At 35.8% G+C, this 21,249-nt stretch overlaps 1 protein-coding gene across 3 annotated transcripts in view; it reads right to left on the bottom strand.

The window, feature by feature from the left end:
* LOC148076567 (protein diaphanous homolog 3-like) overlaps positions 1–21,249 on the bottom strand; it is an 81,612-nt gene that overhangs the window by 49,147 nt on the left and 11,216 nt on the right. For all 3 annotated transcript variants that reach the window (XM_087793929.1, XM_087793931.1, XM_087793930.1), the window contains 15 exons: positions 19,648–19,722; positions 19,437–19,506; positions 18,419–18,555; positions 18,196–18,301; positions 17,411–17,521; positions 16,979–17,097; positions 16,673–16,789; positions 16,057–16,175; positions 15,922–15,986; positions 14,922–15,026; positions 13,147–13,425; positions 12,534–12,648; positions 3,343–3,438; positions 1,450–1,544; positions 756–857 (listed from right to left, as the gene is read on the bottom strand). In XM_087793929.1, coding sequence (XP_087650055.1) covers positions 756–857; positions 1,450–1,544; positions 3,343–3,438; positions 12,534–12,648; positions 13,147–13,425; positions 14,922–15,026; positions 15,922–15,986; positions 16,057–16,175; positions 16,673–16,789; positions 16,979–17,097; positions 17,411–17,521; positions 18,196–18,301; positions 18,419–18,555; positions 19,437–19,506; positions 19,648–19,722 — 1,711 coding nt within the window. The remainder of the gene's footprint in view (positions 1–755; positions 858–1,449; positions 1,545–3,342; positions 3,439–12,533; positions 12,649–13,146; positions 13,426–14,921; positions 15,027–15,921; positions 15,987–16,056; positions 16,176–16,672; positions 16,790–16,978; positions 17,098–17,410; positions 17,522–18,195; positions 18,302–18,418; positions 18,556–19,436; positions 19,507–19,647; positions 19,723–21,249) is intronic.

Below are 21,249 nucleotides of genomic sequence, written 5' to 3'. Positions count from 1 at the left end.
CTTCGTCAACCATGTGAATTGACATTGTGTTTTACTTTTTAATGAATAAAAACAGATGTTCAAAATGTAGATTCTTAAAAAAAAGAAAAAGAAAAAGGCACACTTCTGAAGAGTAATATTGTGAACTGAAGCACCTTCTGAAAAAGCGGTTATGATCAACTGACAGCTGCTTACACTTGGAATCATAATCAGTATCATAAAAGAGGAGCCACCGATGGACCCCAAGGAGGAAGTCGGCCTTACGGTGGGGGTCCCAGTTGATCCATTCAAAGCAATTAAGCATGTTTAATGTATTGCTGAAGGACAACTCGGTATAGCACCGGATATTTCAGCATCTGATTATGGACTCAACCTTCACTGCTGACACATCAAGAAGACTACTACATTTGTTTTCAACTTTTGGCAAAGCATTATTTTAGTGATACTGACTTACATGTGAAAATGAGTACTTAACGTTTTATACTTAAACAACGGTGACATCAAAGTGAAATTAATCTACGTTCAATTATATGATACAATATATTGCAATGATTAGTAAAGTAAAATAAATACAAATGGCAGGTCATTGATTCAAGAAACTGGAGAAACTAGGCTGTTATTGCTATTGTGTCACAGATTTATTTCTGTGTGATCTTTGAAACATTTATTTTCCTATTTATGAAACATTTATTTTAGAAACTGGACAGGGAGAAGAATTAATGATGTTTTCAAAAATATATCATTTTCGTTACGCGTTAGGACCATCTTGAACTTACCACGACACCAAACTGCTCAGGCTCGGACAGATTGACATATTCACTTTTGAACTTTGTCAAAGCATTGAGCTGCTCCTGCTCTGGCAGGTTCTTCACAAGGTTCTACAAGTACAGGAAAAAAAAAAGACATTTTGATTCTTGAATTTGCTGAAATCTTGACACAAATCATTAATAAATATCACATGACTCATAGTCATTTGAACATAACCAAAACTTGAACAGGATATATTGCTTAACACAGAGTTTTAATTTTCTATTTTTATGATATTCTAAGAATTTGACAAACAAAAAATACTTCAATGTTGGAGAAAAATCTCCAAATTCCAGCAACAAAAGGTAGAGTTTGACATTTGCACAATATGATTGACAATGGTGATACTTCTTTCCGGAAAGGATGAAAAAAGGTCAAGGTTTTCCAAATCCATTCTGTTGACTGTGGTCATAAAGGTTACTTCAACTTACTACTTAAAATATACTCTAGAGGAAAAAGTAAAAAACAACCAGAACTCTAAACTACCTAATATGTTTGATTGTTTAACATTCATTTGACCAAACCACATAATCCAATGCGTTAATTAAAATGATGAAAAAACATTTATTTTACTTTTACTTTCAATGTGAATGCAAATGTTAAAATACAACCTGGAACAAAAACCAACAAATCAGTTTCTTCCACAAATTTTATCTCAAGTACCTGAATCATAGGCTCGGTCAGTTGATTTTCATCCACTTCCAAAATCATCCGACGGATTTCTTGATAAGGCATACGGAAGGAGCCCAGGAAGATGGCTGCACAATAAGCAAAATTAGGTTGGTGTTTAAAATTACAAGATGAATTAACGTAAATAAACAGTAGGGGGCTAGGAAAATATTGATATAGCAATACTGTATTGATATTCAATAGCACTGTATCGATATTTAAATTAAAAAAAAAACGCAATAACATTTTATGTTAACTCAGTTATTTTATAGTTTATATTTCAATAGTGTGTGTATAAAACACAATCATTCAATATTTTATTATACAAGTAACACTCAAATATTCACAGGGAATATTCATTTTTTGTGCTGCAATTAAACCTTAGGCCACTAGTTGGCAACATTGTCATTTCCTGCCTACCACAGTAAGTAAGTAATTTATATTTATAAAGCGCTTTTCTAGACCAGGGTCACAAAGCGCTTAAACAATCCACAATAAAATATATACTTAAAAGGTCAAAATAACAAAGAGACAAACAAAGGAGTCTCAAGGAAAATCAAGGAAAAGCCTGCACAAATAAAAATATCTTAAGATGTTTCTTAAGGAGTCAGTGGATCCATCAAGCGCAGAGAGTGAGGAAGATGGTTCCAAAGCTTAGGAGCAACAGCCTGGGAACTACAAAACTGGCGAAATGGCAGCGATGAGTGAAAAAGAAATGATACACCAGGCTCCAGTAGCTTTTACAGCTGATGTTTGGACTAATTTTGGCATCAAAGCAAGACAGTGGTGACGTCGAGAAGAGTCTGCTGTATGAAAACTGGGCATGTGGACCAGCTTGAGAAAGCTAGAGAGAGTATTTGCTCATTTCTTTTTTGTAAAAACCATAAAAAAGTGTTTCAAGCTTTCAATAGCATTGAATTATTACTATGTTATGATTTTTTTTATTATTAGTTGAAAGAAACAATATATTTTATGTCAATAACACGATATATCTTATCTTCACACATGTATCGTGATATGCATCGTATCGGCAGATTCTTCCAAATACACAGCCCTATTAAACAGAATTACATATTGAACAATATCACATTAAATGGTCACTGTATTGACTTCTCTGAAGCATATTAAATGATCGATGTGCCGACGAAGCTTCATGAAGCAGTGTTCTTAAATTTATAGGTCAGTAGGTGGCGCTGGAGTTCAGAAATTATGTGAGGCTTCATTAGAAAAATGTAAAAGAGGATAAAAGAGCAGTGAGTTCCAGCTTCTAAGCTCTGGAAATGTATAGCTTAGAACTAAAAGAAAACCGTAAGATCAATAGAAAGCGTTTTAAATAATGAATGAAGCAAATGTATACTGTATATAGTACTGAGACAATCACTGGGTTAATGTTATTCTGTTTCATCTGGATAATGGTGTGAGGTTTTCCCACAAAGTCAAGTGACTCATTATACAAGACGTGGAACTAAAACTCCTCCTTAGCCTTTATTAAAGCTTTTAGACTTTTTACCACCAATGGTGAAATGAATAAAACACCTACACTTTCAGTTCAGTCCCTCGCAAACCGCTGTTTTTTTTAATCACCGTTAGTGATCTGATTAATCCCATTTTATTTAATAGCCTTAACAGGGGTCAAAGATTATTATTTTTTTCCCGCCTGTGAAAGCAGAAGAGGTGCAGAGATCTTTGATTGCTAAGAAGAATGTCTGGATCCTCTCATTGATAGAATCTCTCTTTAAATTACACCTTTCTACAGAGCAGGAGTAAGAATGGAAAGAGTAATGAGGGACAAATCACTTTGAAGATCGTCACAGTGTTTATCGTCAACACTTTTTAACCTGAGGGTGTCAGGAGTAAGGGGTGTAAGAAGAAAAAAAAAATACTTACATAGATTCTGTGCCATCTTAGCGTCAAGCACCTTCAGCTCTTTAATTTTCTTCTTGAGGGATCTCTTGGGCTCCATCTCATGCTCTTCAGTCCTCGCTGTGGACCAACGAAAAAACACAGTTTAATGTTATGTTAAGGAGTGATTTAGATGATAACATTTTATTATTAATTTTCCAAAAAAGGTACAAAATCCACAACAGATTTTTTATAATTTATTTAGAATTAAGTGTCTTACCAAGTGTTTCTCTTCCTCCCTCCAATAGTTTATAAGCTTGATTTTTTAAGGTAAGGTTTGGTCTAAGTTTGGATTACTGCTTTAAGACATAATGTTTATCTGCACCATCACAACAAGAAAGCAAAGGAAGGGGGTAGTGAAGGACGGGAACTGGTGATATGCATTCATTGGCCATATTTAAGAAACATCTTAAGACGTTTATATTTGTTCAGGCTTTTCCTTGATTTTCTGGAACTCCTGTTGTGTTATCAGTTTTATCTTGATCTTTAAAATATATACTTTATTGAACATTGTTTAGATTGTTTAAGCGCTTTGTGACCCTGGTCTGGAAAAGCGCTATACAAATAAAAATTATTTACTTACATACTTACATTAATAAACAATTGAGAATGAAAGTTACCAGAGGAACGACAATGTTTACATTTAAAAAATGTCTAATTTTTATCTACATTTATAATCTTTTAATGTATATTCAAGCTGTCCTCTGATAGTCCACAACACTCTCCATAAATATATGAAGTACATCGGTTATTCAATCATGCTATACATAATATTAACAGCAGCTTCATGCTGAACTTTATGGCTCAAAATATAACATTTTAATCCACATCAGGAGATCTAAGTGGCGCAGACACGGGGAGGTGAGCAAATACATGCCCCAGACATGGACCCACATGGTTAGCATGACCATAGGAGGCACTACTGACGCGGAACAACACAGCAGAAACGCTTTAGTGTCGGAGACAGTTATCCCATGACTTACGTGATTCTCCGGTGGATATATTTTCCTCACAGTCTGCTCACGTGTTTAAAAGGTAAAGAAACAGAAATGGAAGAAAAGAGGAAATGGTGTAGAGAAGATGGGGGGAAAAAGTCAAACAGAGATAAAGAAACCATTCACTTTCATAAAAGAAGCAATGAAATGGAGACATTAGAGGAAAATCAGGAGGTGAAAATGTTGCTTCTACCTTAAAAAATAACCATTTAAATCTGCTAATTCAAGTACTAAACTCATGTTGACCTCTCGATATTATATCAGATGTATTAGAATGCCCTTTAACCAACCAGTGGTTGAGCTGACTCATGTTTTGTTCTCGATCGACTGCAAACCTTGAATACATTTTTTTTCTTGTATCAATCTCTAAAATTGAACATGAATAAACTTCTGTTAACCTTTTTTTTTAAATAAATATATAAATATATCTTAGTGAGGGTTTTATTTTGGGATTACACTTCCAGCCTCAACATGAATCTCACAAGTGGAGTTGAGTGGACGATGGGTTTGATTGACAGCCCAAAGACTGCATTTCTTGGCCAGGGATGGAAAAGACAAGATTGTATATGAGCCAATCAATACATCTTAAACACTGTGGTTATTAAAACTATGAAGAGTTAGTGTTAGTTTATTAATGTTCACTCATTTGTTTCAGTGCAACTTATGTTAGAGTCAACATTTTTCATCATTTTTATCCGTCCCGATTATTAGTTTTTGTTTTTTTAACCATTCTTCATAGAGAACATAATAAGAACACACCAGATGAATATTGGTTCTTTGTTAGACACTTAATTCAGCATGAATCTTCCACACTGCATGAATAATGAGAGACACCTGCATGTTACCATTTATCAGCTTACACTTGTTTTAATATCATTATTTGTATCAGCACCTCACTAGAGCATCTTCTGTTCTCCACCACAGCTTCAGTGAGTGTGTTTGGAGATATTTTATCTTGTTTAATCATGTCCAGCCATGTTAATGTTTTCGCCCAAAAGAACTTGCAGTCACTTGCATTACAATTCATGTTAAATAAGATAAAGAGAAACAATTTGGGCAAATGTTTACGTCCTGAACAACACCATTCATTTTAATGCTAAACATAATTTTAGTTGCTGGAACGAAAAACTATCTGAGATGTTTCTTTCCATTAAATACATTCATTTATATACTTAAAAAAGCTGCTCTTTATTGTGATTATACCGTTTTCAATGGAGAACATCAATACAATTCTATCAATCTATCTATTACACTTCCTTGTCAAGTGTTTGCATTTTAACAGTGTTACATGACATGGACACGTCTCTCTTCCAGGACAACAAGTACTTACACACATACAGAAAAACACGTGTGGAAGTAATATTACTGTCTACAGCAACAAAGTTTAGCAGTCTGACACAGAGAAAGAGACCATGACTGGCAATCTGGTGAACCTCTTTGGAGAAAATTTGAACACTTTGATCACAAAGAAAAGGAAAAATGTAGTGTGTCGTGGGAGATAATGTCTAGAAATGTGGCTGCAAATAAAAAATAAAACATCTGCTAGTGTGGTGCATTTGATGATATAGGATATGGATCATTAGTCAGGGCAAGAACAAATGCAGTAGATACAAAAAACAAATGTGTACTGAATGATGTAAGGAAATGAAATCAAGATATTCCATGATATAACCCAGATTAAGATTTCAAAAAGTATTTTTAATGATATATGCGAAAGCTCATGCCAACTCGTGAGAGGTTACAGTTCATGTGAGATGTTCAAATTAAATCATAGCGTCTTCTGTAATGAAACCCCAAATACAGTTACCCCAAGAAGAAAGACTCTTGGATGGTACAGTGAAGGTTGAATTTAGGCAGTTTGAAGAAACTACTGCTGCATTCTGGATAAGCTGTAGAGGACCAATAGTACAAGTACACAGATGAGGCATAAATGAACTCTCAAATAAAAAATAATTAAGAGACGTTTATTGGAAACACTGGCAGTACGATTTGTATCGCGATATACAGTCGGGGCTCTGATACGATATTATATTGCGATTCTGTGGGAATAACAATAGGATTTTAGTGTCGCCTGAGCACTTGACTTTGAAACCAAAAAAATATGTCTAAACATCAGCTTTAAAAGCTGCCGTTTAGTTGACTGTATCCTCTCGTACTTAGCAGCCAGAAGTTTAATTGCGAAACGAGAATTTGCAAATGCCATTTACATGTTAACTTTAAATAAAATGATTTTATTTTAAACATGCTAAGTTGAAATATACATTTTAATAGAACAATGATACAGATAATAAAAAAATAACTAAAAAATAAATACACTGCTGCTGAAAATACACTATAGAGATAAAGATATTGTGATGTATCAGTGTATCGACATTTCTCCCAGCCCTGGTTATATTCCTGATGGTTCATGATACAAACCTACCTACTGTTGCATCAATAGATAAAGCTGAGCATTGACCTCATGACTGGTCTACACAGCAAAATATATTAAAAAAGGTTTGAAAAAGCGTTCTGAAGAAATATCCAAGATAGTGAAGAAACCAATAGAAGTTCATAGAAAAAAACATTATAAAAAGCTCATAAGGAGCTCAAGGCATAAAGATAAACTTTTAAATGTTGCTATTTGAAAAGTTGCCGTCATGAAAATAATTCCGGGATATAACCATTCAATGTGAAAAAAAACATGACACACACGCCAATAAAGTACACACAAACCCACATCATCGCCCGAAGGTAAATCCACTATGAGACATCTGATGCACAGGAGGGGGGCTGTCTGCAGCAAGTGAACAAATCCACCATTCCGACACATCTGTCAACTCTACAGTCAACAGAGGGGATGTGAACAGTCAAAGCAGCAGCTCAGTTTGACTGTTGACTCACTATACGTCTCTCCTCCCGCTAAGGCTTGAACTTCAGTCAGCCCTGACAGAAAGAGCAAGAGACATCCAGAATATCCACAACCAAACCGGAACCGGGGGCGCACCTGCCCCTCAACCTCGGCTGGATCCAGGCACACGGCGATGCTGACATAATGGCTTTGATGATCTGTTTACACGCCAAACTACCTCCCCTCGCCCAGACAAACAGCGAGGGTGAGGCAGAGTGGAGAGAGATCAGAGTAATGAAGTGAGGCACCGTTGTGCTAGCGAGTGAATCAAAGGGAGCCGCACCGGGCTGCCACTCGTTGTTATGATCCGCACAAGATGACCCCGGGATTTTTTAATTAGTCCCGGACCCTAACTCGGATAGCAAAGAAATTAATCAACCCTCAAACCTCTCCCGCTTCTTTTTTTTGTGCCGTCCCCAACAATGCTTTCATCATTTTAGGATCATTTAAGACCACACAATGTTAATTAAAAGAAATAGATAATCCCGACCATTTTTACCTCAGCATCTACCAAAAAATAACGGCCTCTGACTCGCATTCTCTGTGGATTAGTGCCCTCTTAAGGTCGCTCGAGAAGCTGCAGTCAAATGTAAAAAAAAAAACAACAACATCTTATTCCTTCCTCTTATTTGATTCAGCATTGAGCATTATTATAAGCCTTCAATTTGACTGTATGTCAACAACAAAAAATACTTTGAAAAGTCTTGCCAGTGAGCAGATTAATAGCAGGCACCATCATTCATCTCCTGATTCCATTCCCCCCCACCACCCCCCCAACATTGTGCAGTTCACACAAGTGTGACATCCTGTGAGCGGTGTTTTTTTTTTTTTTTTTCCTTCTTCCAACTACGAGACAGTACGTTTGGATGAAAAATATCAGCTGAAATAAAGACACGACAGCAAATATGATTTTAATGAGCAAGCCCATTACTTTGGCAATATGAGAACATAAAACGTAAATTGGGAATAAATTGAGGTGCTGATGCTAGTGAAACCGAGGCGGAAAAAGCGACACAAAAACAATGATAATGGGGGGGAAGAGGGGGGAAAAGTAGGAAAGGGGCCACGTATAGATGTTGAACAAAAGCACCTGGAATGAGCATCATTTGACAGCTTTAAAAAATCTGTTGTTCAATTCGACATAATTGATCATAAACGTTGAGTTGACATTAAAACACAAAAAAAAAGGCCATGATGAACCTGATGATTGATACTGAAGCGAAACCGAAAATACTTGCAATTATGTTTACAAAGGGAACTACAGTAGAGCCCCTAGTTGTTCTTGTGACTGGTTTGTTTATGAACCAATATGATTATAATATAAAATGACAAGTTAAAAAAAAAGAAAAAAAGTGCCATCTTATGTAATATCTTATATAATTAGGCTGCTTGGAATACAACATGCTTTCTGTATTTTTAAAAGTCCGAAATCAATAATCCTGAATCACTACACAATTTTCTTGCTGGCGTTGATCCTCCACCAACAACTTTTTAGCCCTTTTCGTCAGGTTAACTTTCACAAGCCAGAGTGCTTTCCACGCAGTCTTACAACAAAAGGCTTTCCGGTTGAAAGAAATACACCCACATAGCATTCAAAAAGATCTACTAATCACCATCGCTTGACGGCGACTGTGAAGGCACTCAAGTTTGGAAGGGTTTTAAGGCTTTTGACACATGCAGGGGGATGATGAGAGTGTTCAAATTAACCCGTCAACTCTCTACCGCAGCTTATAAACTTTGCAATGTGACGTTAACAACTCGCATGAACATCAGGTTTTTGTCACTGGGTCATACACGAAAAGGGAAATAAAAAATAAAGTGTTTAAATCCTGCTGTTTTAATTATCATTTGTCTTTAAGTTATTGTTTTGGGAAAAAAATATATAAATAGTTTCTTTTTCATGCAAGTCTTGACACATTATTATCTTATTTCAGTCAAGTTTACTCGAAAAATAAGCCTGTGAACTAGTGAAAACTAGTTAAACACAAACTATATAGTTGCTTCTTGTTGCAGATTGTTGCGGATTCACCGTGACTTTTCTTGCAGTTAACGTTCATTTTTTTATATACATAATACTGACATTGAACTGGTCAACACTGTAATAAAAGATCAGGGACACCTGCTAAAAACTAACAAAAATGAGCAAATGATTTCTTGCTGTTACTTTCAGTCTGCAACCATGGGTTGAATGAAACTTCTGGGTAAAACGTAATTTGAACATCCTTATAAACACCTGTAATTACAGACTCCAAAATGCTATTAATATTAAAAAAAAAACAACTGAATATTCTACGTGAACATCCACGGCAATTAGAGGAAAGATGGGGGAAAAAAAAAAATCTAGATTAGTCATCCACAGCTGGATATTCTATCTCAGCGGCTGCTGGCAGAGATCTAAAATTGATGTTGCCAGCAATACACAAACTGTTATGTTTTTTTTTATTCTACTGTCACTGCCTCGTAAGGACGAACAGGTGCTACAGTGGAAGGTGATGGTGTCCGGGCTCACCTCAATTCGTTTAAAAAAAAAAAAAAATGTTTGTGGCGAGGAAATGATCATTTAAGGATCGAATAATAAATAACAACATTGTCTTTAATATCCCCTGTTGGAATTTAGTCCCAGCTTTAGATCTAAAGTCATATTTAGGCAGAAAAACACGAAAACAAATATCAATTTAAATTTATGGGATATCTTTTCTGTAATGCTGACTGTAACAAAATGTAAAAACTACACTTTTTGCTGAATATTTTTTACTTTTAAAATTACCAATTTGTTTCCATAAGTCTGCTTTTCCTTGATTTTATGTTTCCCTTATAATACAAGACTTGCAAATGCATCTTTCTGGACAGAAATGTCAGACAAAATTCTGGGGGTTTTATCTAATTTGATGCCATTTATCAAACATTCATCCGTTAATATAAAATGTTTTTTTTACACATCATATTATGAAAAATAACATGACTTTGTGTCACAGAAGCCTAGTGCTCGATCATAAATTAATACGTTTCTCAGGTCCAAAAACTGTCCTCACTGGTTGAAAACAAAAGAAAAAAAAGAGTTGAATAACAACAATGAAAAAAAAAAAAGCTAAGGAAATTTCCAGGGAAAAATTAATCTTTAATGAGTAAAACTGAGTGAACACCATTTCCAACCCCGTCATCCTGAATGTTTCATGTGGATCCAGATGTCGTTGGTCTTAAGTGAGATGAAACATCGTACAACACGAATGTGTTAATAAGGACAGGTACGTGCGCTGACACAAAGCAGCAGCCTCGTGTTACAGTTCTGGGTACGATTTGAACTCCAGCATCACAGGAAAATAAAGTAAGTGGGGAGTTACAATGTATAAATAACCGCTTTACTTGTGTATCTGCCCTTTCCTCAACTCAATTGTTTTGTGGGTACTTTACTTTAATCCAAATATACAACTGTTTTTAATACCTTCCACATGTCAATAGAAGGATTCCATGTAATTTACTCCACAAGGATTTTACAGCTGAATTTTAAATGAAGAAATAAATTCTTCTGAAAGAATACTGCCATGTGCACTTCCTTTAAATGGGATACAGGTCAACTCCACACAACACTAACCAAAACTTTAGCTTTTTCTGCATTTTTTCTGAACATGGAAAGGGTTTTCAACATAATAATAAATACATAAACAAAACACTATTTTTTTGGCTGCATCCATCCTTGCTTAGATGACAAAATGATCCAGCGATTATTTGTTTTAAAAATCTATGTCATTGTGTCTAACTATATGTACAGAATGTCAAGCTGAAATTAAAAGATTAAATCTGTATTATACGTATTTTACCGAGATAAAATGAAATCAATTATTTAATTCACACATGTAATGCGAGTGTCCCTGTTTACCAGAGACAGTTCATGTGCTATATTAAATATAGAAAGTTCTTGTTTTTGTAACGCTGGGTAGAAAACAAATGTCCAATTAAAATGTAAAACCTGTGTTGTTAATCAAGTCCAAATTGTGACAGGACAAGATGGTGTGCACAGAAACTAATCATGACTGAGCCCATTAGAACTACAACTGCACATGACTGATGTCGACGTGTCTTAATACCTGCCACATTTACTCAAATCTGTCAAGCAAAGTTTTTGCATGACTTTTTCACACCTTTATCAGCATGAAGAGGATGGATGTAAGAAGGGCGAAAAAGAAGCAGACTTACTGTTGCAAACCTGGAATGAGGAATGGTAATACAATAATTAAGCCTAGACAGTTCTTCTAGATAAGGCTCCTGTAATAACAGTCTAAGGGGTCTGACCAAAATGACCCAATTTCTTTTTTCTTTTTTAGAAATATCTTTTTGCTATAAATGACCTAACTTAAGGTCATCACCGCATCCGAAAACAGTTTGTATTCTAAACAAGTATTTAACTTAAACATCAAATAAACTGATTAATTACATGTTTAAAGAAAGACAGAAAAAAGGAAAAGGTAAGAAAAAAAGGACAGTAGACACAAGAGTCATACAACCAATTCTAAACCAACACTAGCCAGAAAACTGTAAGTCAGATGAATATGTAGTGTAAGAAAATACATATATACATATAATATATATATACAGTATATATATATATATATATATTTATATATATTTACATATAGTTTTGAGCTGGCCTGCAGATGCTCCGGTCCAACACTAACAGCACAAAGCTTTTCTGGTAAACAAACGGTTTAATTGGCACATCATGGTCATGGGATCCCAAGGGCTACAGTATTATTAAAAACAGAAGCACATAATTTCTGACAGCAACCATAGGGAGTATAAACGGTACATCACAGCACATTAAAAGCAATTGATTGGGAGGGTCTTCATGGAACCTAAATTCCAATAAATCATGGCGCCAGTTGTTAATGCATCAACCTGCAATGCTCAGGAAAACGACTGAATAAAAAATGAAGACCATGAGATCTCAATAGGAAACTATTCTGTACCATCAGTAATAGGGGGTGAGTTATACTTTAAATAATAATTTCTGTAACGATTAGGACTTATTAATATATCTATATAAAAAACCTTTATCTTTTTTAACAATTAAACAAAAAGAAAATGGCTAAAAAGTAAAACAAAGATGAGAAAAACCAGGATTGCTATTTCTAATTTGGTTAAATGTGCATATATATCAGTCGGGTAATCCCATGCAGTTATTTATGAGGTTTTCTTTGACACGTTTTAAGTGAGATTAAGTTTCGGGGCCGCCTGAATGCAGGCCAAATAGGAGTAGAACAGACTGTAGACTTAAGTGACCATAAATGTCTTACCTGCCCTCTGCACACCAAAAGTGAGCGCAAATTTATGGAGCAGGTCTGCTTTGGCATACTGATCCTCATTGGCTCGAACCCAGAAGCAGCCCTCGGACATTTCTTGAGGCCGGATCTGAGACAACAAGCGACAACCAAAATATGGTGGTTATTTTAAAACTTTTGATCGCAGCGCAAAGAAACTCCATATGTGGGACATTAGATCCCCAGTGTTCCGGTAAAAAAGGTCGGTAACAGAAAACCTAAAAGCATATGTTTATCCGCGTTGAGCCCGTGTGCAGATGATGATACATTATTAATAACACAACATGTCAATATCACCGATGATGCGAGCGAGTCATGCTGGTAGAGGTCAACATCTGTATGCTACCATAAATCTGTTCAGGCATTCGATCATCTGTTTGAGTAATTAAAGGCGCAGCAGAAAAACAGAAGGGGGTAAAAACATCTGCAGTACTTAGCCGCTTGCCAACAACCATCAGAAAACAAAGTTAAGATAAAAGAAGGAAACTTTGTAATACTTGGCCTCATTTTAGTCGCTACAGAAAACTTTCTCGATTATGGGCGTATGAAAGCAGTTTAAAATCCAAAGTAGCGTTGAAATAAATGGTACCTTAGACCAGTTGAGGCGCTTCATGGAGTTCTCGGGCTTAAATTCCTTCTTCGGTTTCAGCCCGAAAGGCAGCACGTCAGGGGCCGGAGACCCCAGCATCCCCAGAGGAGGTGGAGGAGGCGCGCCACATGGAGGTGGCATTCCGGGCAGGGGAGGTGGGGGAGGGCAGCCCGGCATAAAAGGAGGTGGAGGAGGCGGTGGAGGAGGGGGAAGTGGCACAGAAGAGGTGGCGGGGGAAGGCGACGTGGGTTTCATTTGCGAGGGAGGCATTGCACCGAGCTGTGGAAGAACAGTTTAAAGTTACTTTATGTGCAAGACAAAAAAAAAACATTAAAGGCATATTTAAAAATACACTTGATTTCAACCACTCTTCAATAATAATAAAACTAAACCTATATGCAACACTTGTTTACCTGAGCCTCTTCTTTCTGACTCGGTTGGTTTGGCTCACTCTCTCCTCGCTTAGTTAAAAACGCAACTCCTCGACTGCAAATTACAAAACTCTTAACGATAAAGCAACACCAAATGAAGTTGTTGATCGTAAACCTGATAGCGCTATGAGTGAGGCAAATCATAATACACATAATCATAACTCCACTGCTTTTTAAACAGGTAGCTGCATCTTAAAATCTGGGACCAGATCTCAAATCACCTTAACTCCAGCCCGAGGTTTAGGTCATCACCAAGATGATGGTTCAAAAAACACATTACAAAGTAAATTACTCTTTGATTGCATACAAAGCAATGACTTAATGATGTATGGACAAGGACATAGGAATTTGTTAAGAAAAATAAATCTTTGATGATGTAGGTACAAAAATCAAGAACAGGTTGATAAAGCAAAGCTTTATATCAATGTCAATGAGTCTGACAGTTGAAAACAAAACTGTTATTGTAATAGTGACTTAATTATTTCCAAACAAATTAAGAATCTGAAGGCTATGAAGATCTTTAAACAGACTCAGATACTTGGAAATCGAATACTTTTTTTTATCTTCAACAGCAAAAATGTGATGTCACTACAAGAGTAATCAGACGGAGTGAATGGCTTATTGATCGGGGGCCCAGTTTCAGATAAAGCAGACATTCCAAAGTTCAGTCCCGAACTTTGCAACCTCTTAAGGCAACACTTTTTCACAATTAACAAGTCTAGTGGGCAAATGACAAGAAGGTCACTCCAATTCACCTCCCTGCATTTAAGCAACTATCAAACTGCTACTTTTTTTGCTTGAATGGGTAGGATATAACTTAATTCCATCTCTCAGTGAAAATACTTTAATAACCTGTTAGACTTCACATATAAGGGTCAGAAAGTGAATTTACTTAAAACATGGACTGCATTAACTCAAAAGCCAATTTATAGTTTACTGAAGTATTTTTATGACTATAAGTCACACTTAGAATCCTTTAGTTTTGTCAAAAATTCTTATGTCTTACTGTAATTAATGTTGGTGCTTACTAACTTAACATGTTGTAAACATGGCGGTCAAAAATATGTCAAAATGTTTCAGTACGACTTCGTCACTGGTACGATTATTGTGTTGTTTGAGAATCACAATGTACAGTTATTGTGAATAAGTTGTTTTAAGTCGGACCTGTCTGATTCTTTGCAGTTCTAACTTATTCAGGTCATGGTTATCCAGGGGGTTCCAATAAGCAGACCAGATCATGGTCCAGTTACTTGGAACTGAAGAAGACTCCTGGATGAGAGGCAAACCATCTTCTCAAAACTCTATACAAAAAAAAAAATCAAAGAGAGGAAAGAGAATGCTTACCTGTGATCTGTAGGCTTGGAGTTCAGCTTGAAGCTCGGCTATTCTTTCATCACCTTTCACCAGTTTAGAATGGGCCTCTTGCTTGCTCAAGAATTCTTCCTCAAACTTAAATTAAAAAAAAAGAGATATTTATTAAAAACAGACCTCTAGAATTGCGCCAATGTAACAATAAGTCATATTAGGTACTAATGATGGCAACCAATGCATAAATATATTGTGGTCGTATGAAGAGGTTCTGACAATGGACTTTTCTCATTTTTAGAGCTCAGTAGGTGGCAGTCTAAAAATAAGGTCAAGTTTCAATAGTTTGGCTGTTTAAAACATTGAGCAGTATAGTGGTGTTAGAAAATACTGATATGGCGATAAATTGTTGTATTATTTGTCTCAATACTGTATCAATATTCGACAGTACTTTTATGCTTTGTGACCCTGGTCTAGAAAGGCGCTATATAAATAGAGATTATTATTATTATTATTATTATTAAAAATAAATTATTAAATATTCTGGCCACTAGATGGCAGCAGTCATTCTGTCTTCCGCAGCTAAATGAAGTAAGTAAGTAATTTTTATTTGTATAGCGCTTTTCCAGACCATGAACATTGAATTCCCACAAGATCCTGGCAATGACTGAGGACGAGAGGATACAGTGGACTCCAGCAGCTTTTAAAGATGATGTTTGGACATATTTTGGTTTCATATCACTTGGTAAAGAGTCATGTTGTCTGTAAATTCTGCAACACCAGAGTCAAGTACTCCAACACTACTACAAATATATCCTTATTTCTACAGTACCACAATACATTACAATATATTGTAGTCTTCCCACTGTATGGCAGATTATTGGCAGATTACATTATTGGTATCATATTGGCAGATTATTGCCCAAAAACAGCCCTGGTGTTCCCTCTAGTGGGCTCTAAAAATAAATACACTGCTTCATGACGCTTCATCAGCCAGTTGCATATTAAGAGGTTCAGGTTTCTATTGTTTCTAACTCACCTTCAGTGCCATCTCTGAAGCTTGTTGTTCATACTCATCAAGACGAGCTTTATCAATGCAGACATCTACAAGGAAACAAAAAAAAGTTTCAACAACTTCCATAATTCAATGTAACCTTTGAAACCTGCAACTTACCTATGAGGTGGCTGAAATCGACATCCAGACGCTTGCGATAACTAAAATCAGGGTCAGTGCCACTGCGGTGAAGCACAATCTGAGAGACGCATTCATCAATGATTTTAAAGTACTGTGGTCTGCAAGGAATCAGAAAACATACAGTTTACACACAGTTTCTTAATAGACTGGTTTCCTATTGAAACTAAAATCAATTGCAGTGTATGAGCAGTGACTCGGTCACAAAACGGTAATGCATCAATTCTGAATATAGTTTTAAGAAAATATTTCCATATATATTCCATATTATTCCTATTAATGCCAGTGTGTGATTGGAAACATTTCAAAAATATATATTAGTAAGGCTTTAAGTTCATATTTCAATTTTTATTCAGATTCCATCTCCTGTGTGCGCAGAAAAATGAGGATGACACAAACAGCCATTTTGTTTCTGTTTCTGATATGTTAGACTGATAAAAACAAAATAAGTGACAATGAAATAGAGTTTAAAAAAAGTATGTGTTGTACTTATAAAATTGTGTTTGAGCAGTACAACTCATTGTCAAGCGGCTGTGTCAAAGTTCAAAAATAAGATGTCAAAAGACTTTCAATAGACATGTGAGGCAGAGTTTTTTACCTGACCAAGTAGTCATTACGAATAAGCATCAGGTGCTGCAGTATTGACAGAAAGTGGTGCTCTGCACTGCTGTCCTTCACAATGTTCTGCACAATGCTAAACACATCCCCCGCATCGGTGCGAAAGAGTCAAGGATTTTTATGTTAATGGAGAGACTTTATACAACAAATTAAATTTCAAGGGGAATTTAAATTCTGTTCTTTTTTTTCGTTTTTTTACGACCAACCTTTTCCCAACAACCAGGACCTAAACCTGAACCATAGGAAGAAACTGTCGTCTTATAAGATGGAAAATTGAAAAGGATATTCAAGTTCATTCTTGATGTCCTCCAGCCTGTGCGAGAACTCTATCATGTCCTCTTCTTTGTGCTCTTCAAATACCTTCAGCTGAATGTCAAGGGCTTCATTCCTGACAACAGTAAGTTTCTATAAAGAAGTTGGACAAGAAAAATAATGAGACAGGAAAGTTCTTGGTTACATTGTATTACCAAACTTTTAACATATGCATTTATGCATTGACTGATGATTGGGTTTCACAGTTTGTCTACAGAGCATTTTCTTTTATTATTAGTGGGAAACCATACTAGTTATATGCATGCACCGTCATAAGCAGTGGCATCTCATTCGTGATGTCCAAGTAAATCTTCAGTATTTCAAACAAAGTATACTTCATTTAAATTGTAATACATGATGGAAGAGTGCGTGCTTCCATGCGTGCAGATGTGGCTTTTGAGCTTACCAGCAATATGTCTTTCAGACCACAACGCATAAATTCATTTCTGAGGTGAAGCCTGAAGTCCAGCTCATCTGGAGATGTCACGAGTGCATTGATGAGCTGCATGCACGCCACCTGAAATAGCAAGAACACGGGACAGAACGTTAACGAAGCAGAAGTAGAAATAAATAAGGAGCAAGAAAGCAAAGCAGAGTTCTGCCCTAAGAAACCAAGGGACCATAAGTAATCCGTGTCCGTTTTCTCTTGTGACCGTCTCAGGATTGTGTTAAAATATGAATGCACCAACTGCAAACTCATAAACAAAGCAGAGCAACGGATCATTCAAGGTCAAAACTAGTAATCCACAGGTACAGGAGAACAATTAAAATATTACCTAAGGCATGAATAAAGTGGGTTTTTTTTTTTTGCAGCCCTGTACAAGTTTTAACGTGGCTCGTGGTCTGTATTATTCTTTCAGAGGACGTTTAATTTTAATTGTCAAAAGGAGAATTTGTAAAAGTCACACATCTTCTTGGAAATTCCCAATAGTCAAAGGAAAAAAAAGACAAAATAAAGTTGCTAATGAGATGCTAATTCTTAAATATTCTTATCTGTCATAGAAGAAGTTGCCAAAATTGTGTCAGAATGGTGTCTGAATTATAAAACTCTGTGTATGTATTTTCAGTGGTGTTCCTTGGGAAGTTTTTTTTATATTTTTTTATATACACCTTACAAACTGAATAAAATATTTTGTTTTGGGGACACTGTATATTCATATTACTAAACAGACGTAAGTGATGTGATCTTACTTGTAGTTGTACAGAGCGATCCTGGAGTCCTTCCACAATAGGACTGAACCTCTCGACAGATCGCCAATCTCCTGCTGTTGTCATGGCTTCAAGGACCTTTTCCAAGCTAAATCACGACACAAATTGCAATACTTGTAAAAAAAAAAAAAAGGAGCGGAATTTATCTAAATGTCAAAAATAAAACTAGAATAAATGGAAAAGGGGATTTAGATATAGGACATACATGTTGTCTTCGCCAACAATGCAGATGGCCGACAGGAGCTTCACCACGTCAGTCATCATAGCAGAATGGGAAGGATCAATTGCTCTTGCTAGCAATCCAAGGCTTCTATCTTCCCCAAGAATTCGGTCCAATCCATACTGCCAAAAGAAGAATTACATCAACCATGTTAGCATTTTGTCTTTCAAATGAAGCAATAAACCATCATTGACATATGAAAAAAAAAAACACATCACGCTGAGTTATTCGACTTTGACTTGAGAAAACACATTAAAAAGGTGCACTGAAGTCTCATTTGTTCTTCCGACAGGTGATAAATATGTATTTTGGTGCAAGAAGGTAGAGAAAAATAAATCGCCAGCTGGCAAGAAGCAGCTGTCTCCTTAGCATTTTGGGATATATCCTATCCCAAGATGCCTCTACAGCGAGGGAGAGGTCTTGGTCGTCGGAGAGGCCTACGGGTAAAACGCTAGCATCTGCCGCCTGTTCAGCCAGAGGATTACGCGTTACAAAAAATAATATGGGTGTTGTAATGTATTTTACTTAATAAACTCAATGAATAACGATAGATTTTTGTTTTTTTGGCAATTTTGTTGGCCTCAAGTCAGTAACCAGATTTACTCACTCGTCTTCTCTTAATTAATAGAAATATATACACTTTAATATTTAGATTCAAATAGAAATAATTTAGTTATACATAATAACGGCTAAAATGATGTTTTTCCTGAACCTAAATTTAAACTAAATAGGAAGTAAAAATAATACAGAAATGGACATGACTTTTATAGTCGTAAATCCAGAACTTAGACCAGACACATTACGCAATTTAAAGAGGCAGAATTCTAATATCATCATTAATTGTGGAAATGAAAAAATTTAAATTTAAATCAGAAAATAATAGATATATAATATAGATCATTCATTTTACAGTGGCGCTCCCTTTACCCTCATGTATGTATGACCATCAGCATATTAAAGCCATGTGCTGAATCAACCTAATACTTTTTTCTTAATATTATACCTTGTTATTCATCAAGGCCTTAAGACACTGGATAACTTTATGCTGGTTCCTCTTGTCAATCTTTTCCTGCCTGTAGATAAAAAAAAAAAAAGAGTCAGTTCATATTATTTTGTATTAAAATAACACTACTGCACTCAAATCATTTCACATTCTTACAAAGACACTAATGAACAGATACTGATGAATAAATCCCAAAATAAATGTTTCTTACTGTTTCTTGAACAGCAATCGCTCCAGGATGTCCAGAAGCAGACCGAGACCCTCATGCCCGAAGCTCTGCACCCAACTGAAATTGCCAACATGAAATCAATAACTTAAAGAGATAAGACTGATGGCTAGAATCAACAACCGTATTCAGGAAAACAACATAAATCGGTAGCCTACAGTGGTTAGAAATTGAACAGAATGTTGGATGTTTTAAAGGAACTGGGAAACATTTAACATTGTTAAATGATATCTGGTTGATGCTACTATATGCACCAGTATGTGCGTCTTCTCACCAGAACATGGTTATGTCATTTTCTTAATAGAGAGTGGAGGAACGTTTGACGACGACTACATTGATATTCATGGCTCAGTTGTAAATGCAGTCTGCTTTTTCATCAACGTGAGGAAAAGGTGGATATCAAAAGGAAAATAATCAGTTGATCAATGACAAAAGCAAGCGAAGGACACGGACGCAGGGTTCTGAAGCTAGTTGGAAAGACATTCACTCAGAATGAAAAACGAAAGACGAAGAAAATGTGAACTCAGAACGGATCTTTTTTGTACGCTGACCTGTATAGGCACCAAGGGCAAATAACACCTCTTCCTACTTTATGCAGCAAATGCGTCATCGTTGTTTCTCAAAGGAACTTTTTATGGTTAAGGTCAAAATAACCACTTAAGAAAAGAGTATTACAGGGAGCAAAATAGAAAGTTACCGTGTATAAAGATGGTATAAATAACCTTATTAATAACCCATTCATATCAAAATTCACGTCACCATTGTCTATTTATTTATTAATTTATTGTCAATATCAGCTTGAGCTAAAACTGATCCAAACATTAACTGGGAGGAGTAACAGGGAAATACAGTAGAAGGATAGATCATGAGGATGAATATTGGTTTTTATTTTTCCCCAAAACATTACATCATAGACAAAAAACAATGTTGCATTTCCTTAACAAAGTCATGTACCAAGTAAAAATACCAGTGATGCGATGATGTGTATAACACTACTCTACTGGTAGTTTGGGCAATTTTTTGATCCTTTGATCAAGTTGTGCCAACTGCACCTACCAGTGATGGGTAAATGGACAAAAAAAAAAAAGGATTACTTCTTCTACGTTGTCATGTATGCACATTGCACCACCATTTCAATGTATCTCTCTAAATCTATGTTAAAATTCTCTCTAAAATCTTTCAAGTTGCAAGAAAAATCCATTTATTTCCAACCATTTTCTTGCAATACTTGAATTTAATTTAATTTTTAATTTCCAAGGGGCCACTGTCGGCATTTAAATATAATTTCAGCAGCTCAACTGTATTATTCAACCAGAGAATGTAAAACACTTAAAAAATATATATAACACAATGTTTTAAGAACACATTTATGAGCCAAATGAAAACAGCTCTGAGTGAAACATCTTGGTTTCTAATTCCTAACTACGGAGATTTTCAGAATTTTGTTTAATTGTTCATTATTTAGGCACTTTTCACTTCATCAAATGTGGCTTAAGAGGGTGATTAAAAAATAAGTCAGACTGATTTTAATGCTAATCACAACGTTTATATGTAATGTCTGCAAATAATTATGACATGAAATGCCCG

This window comes from Callionymus lyra, chromosome 6, assembly GCF_982586985.1.
Source record: "Callionymus lyra chromosome 6, fCalLyr1.hap1.1, whole genome shotgun sequence".
Taxonomy (NCBI): domain Eukaryota; kingdom Metazoa; phylum Chordata; class Actinopteri; order Syngnathiformes; family Callionymidae; genus Callionymus; species Callionymus lyra.
The sequence above is the reverse complement of the archived record's forward strand: the minus strand, read 5'-3'. Positions and strand labels throughout refer to the sequence as shown.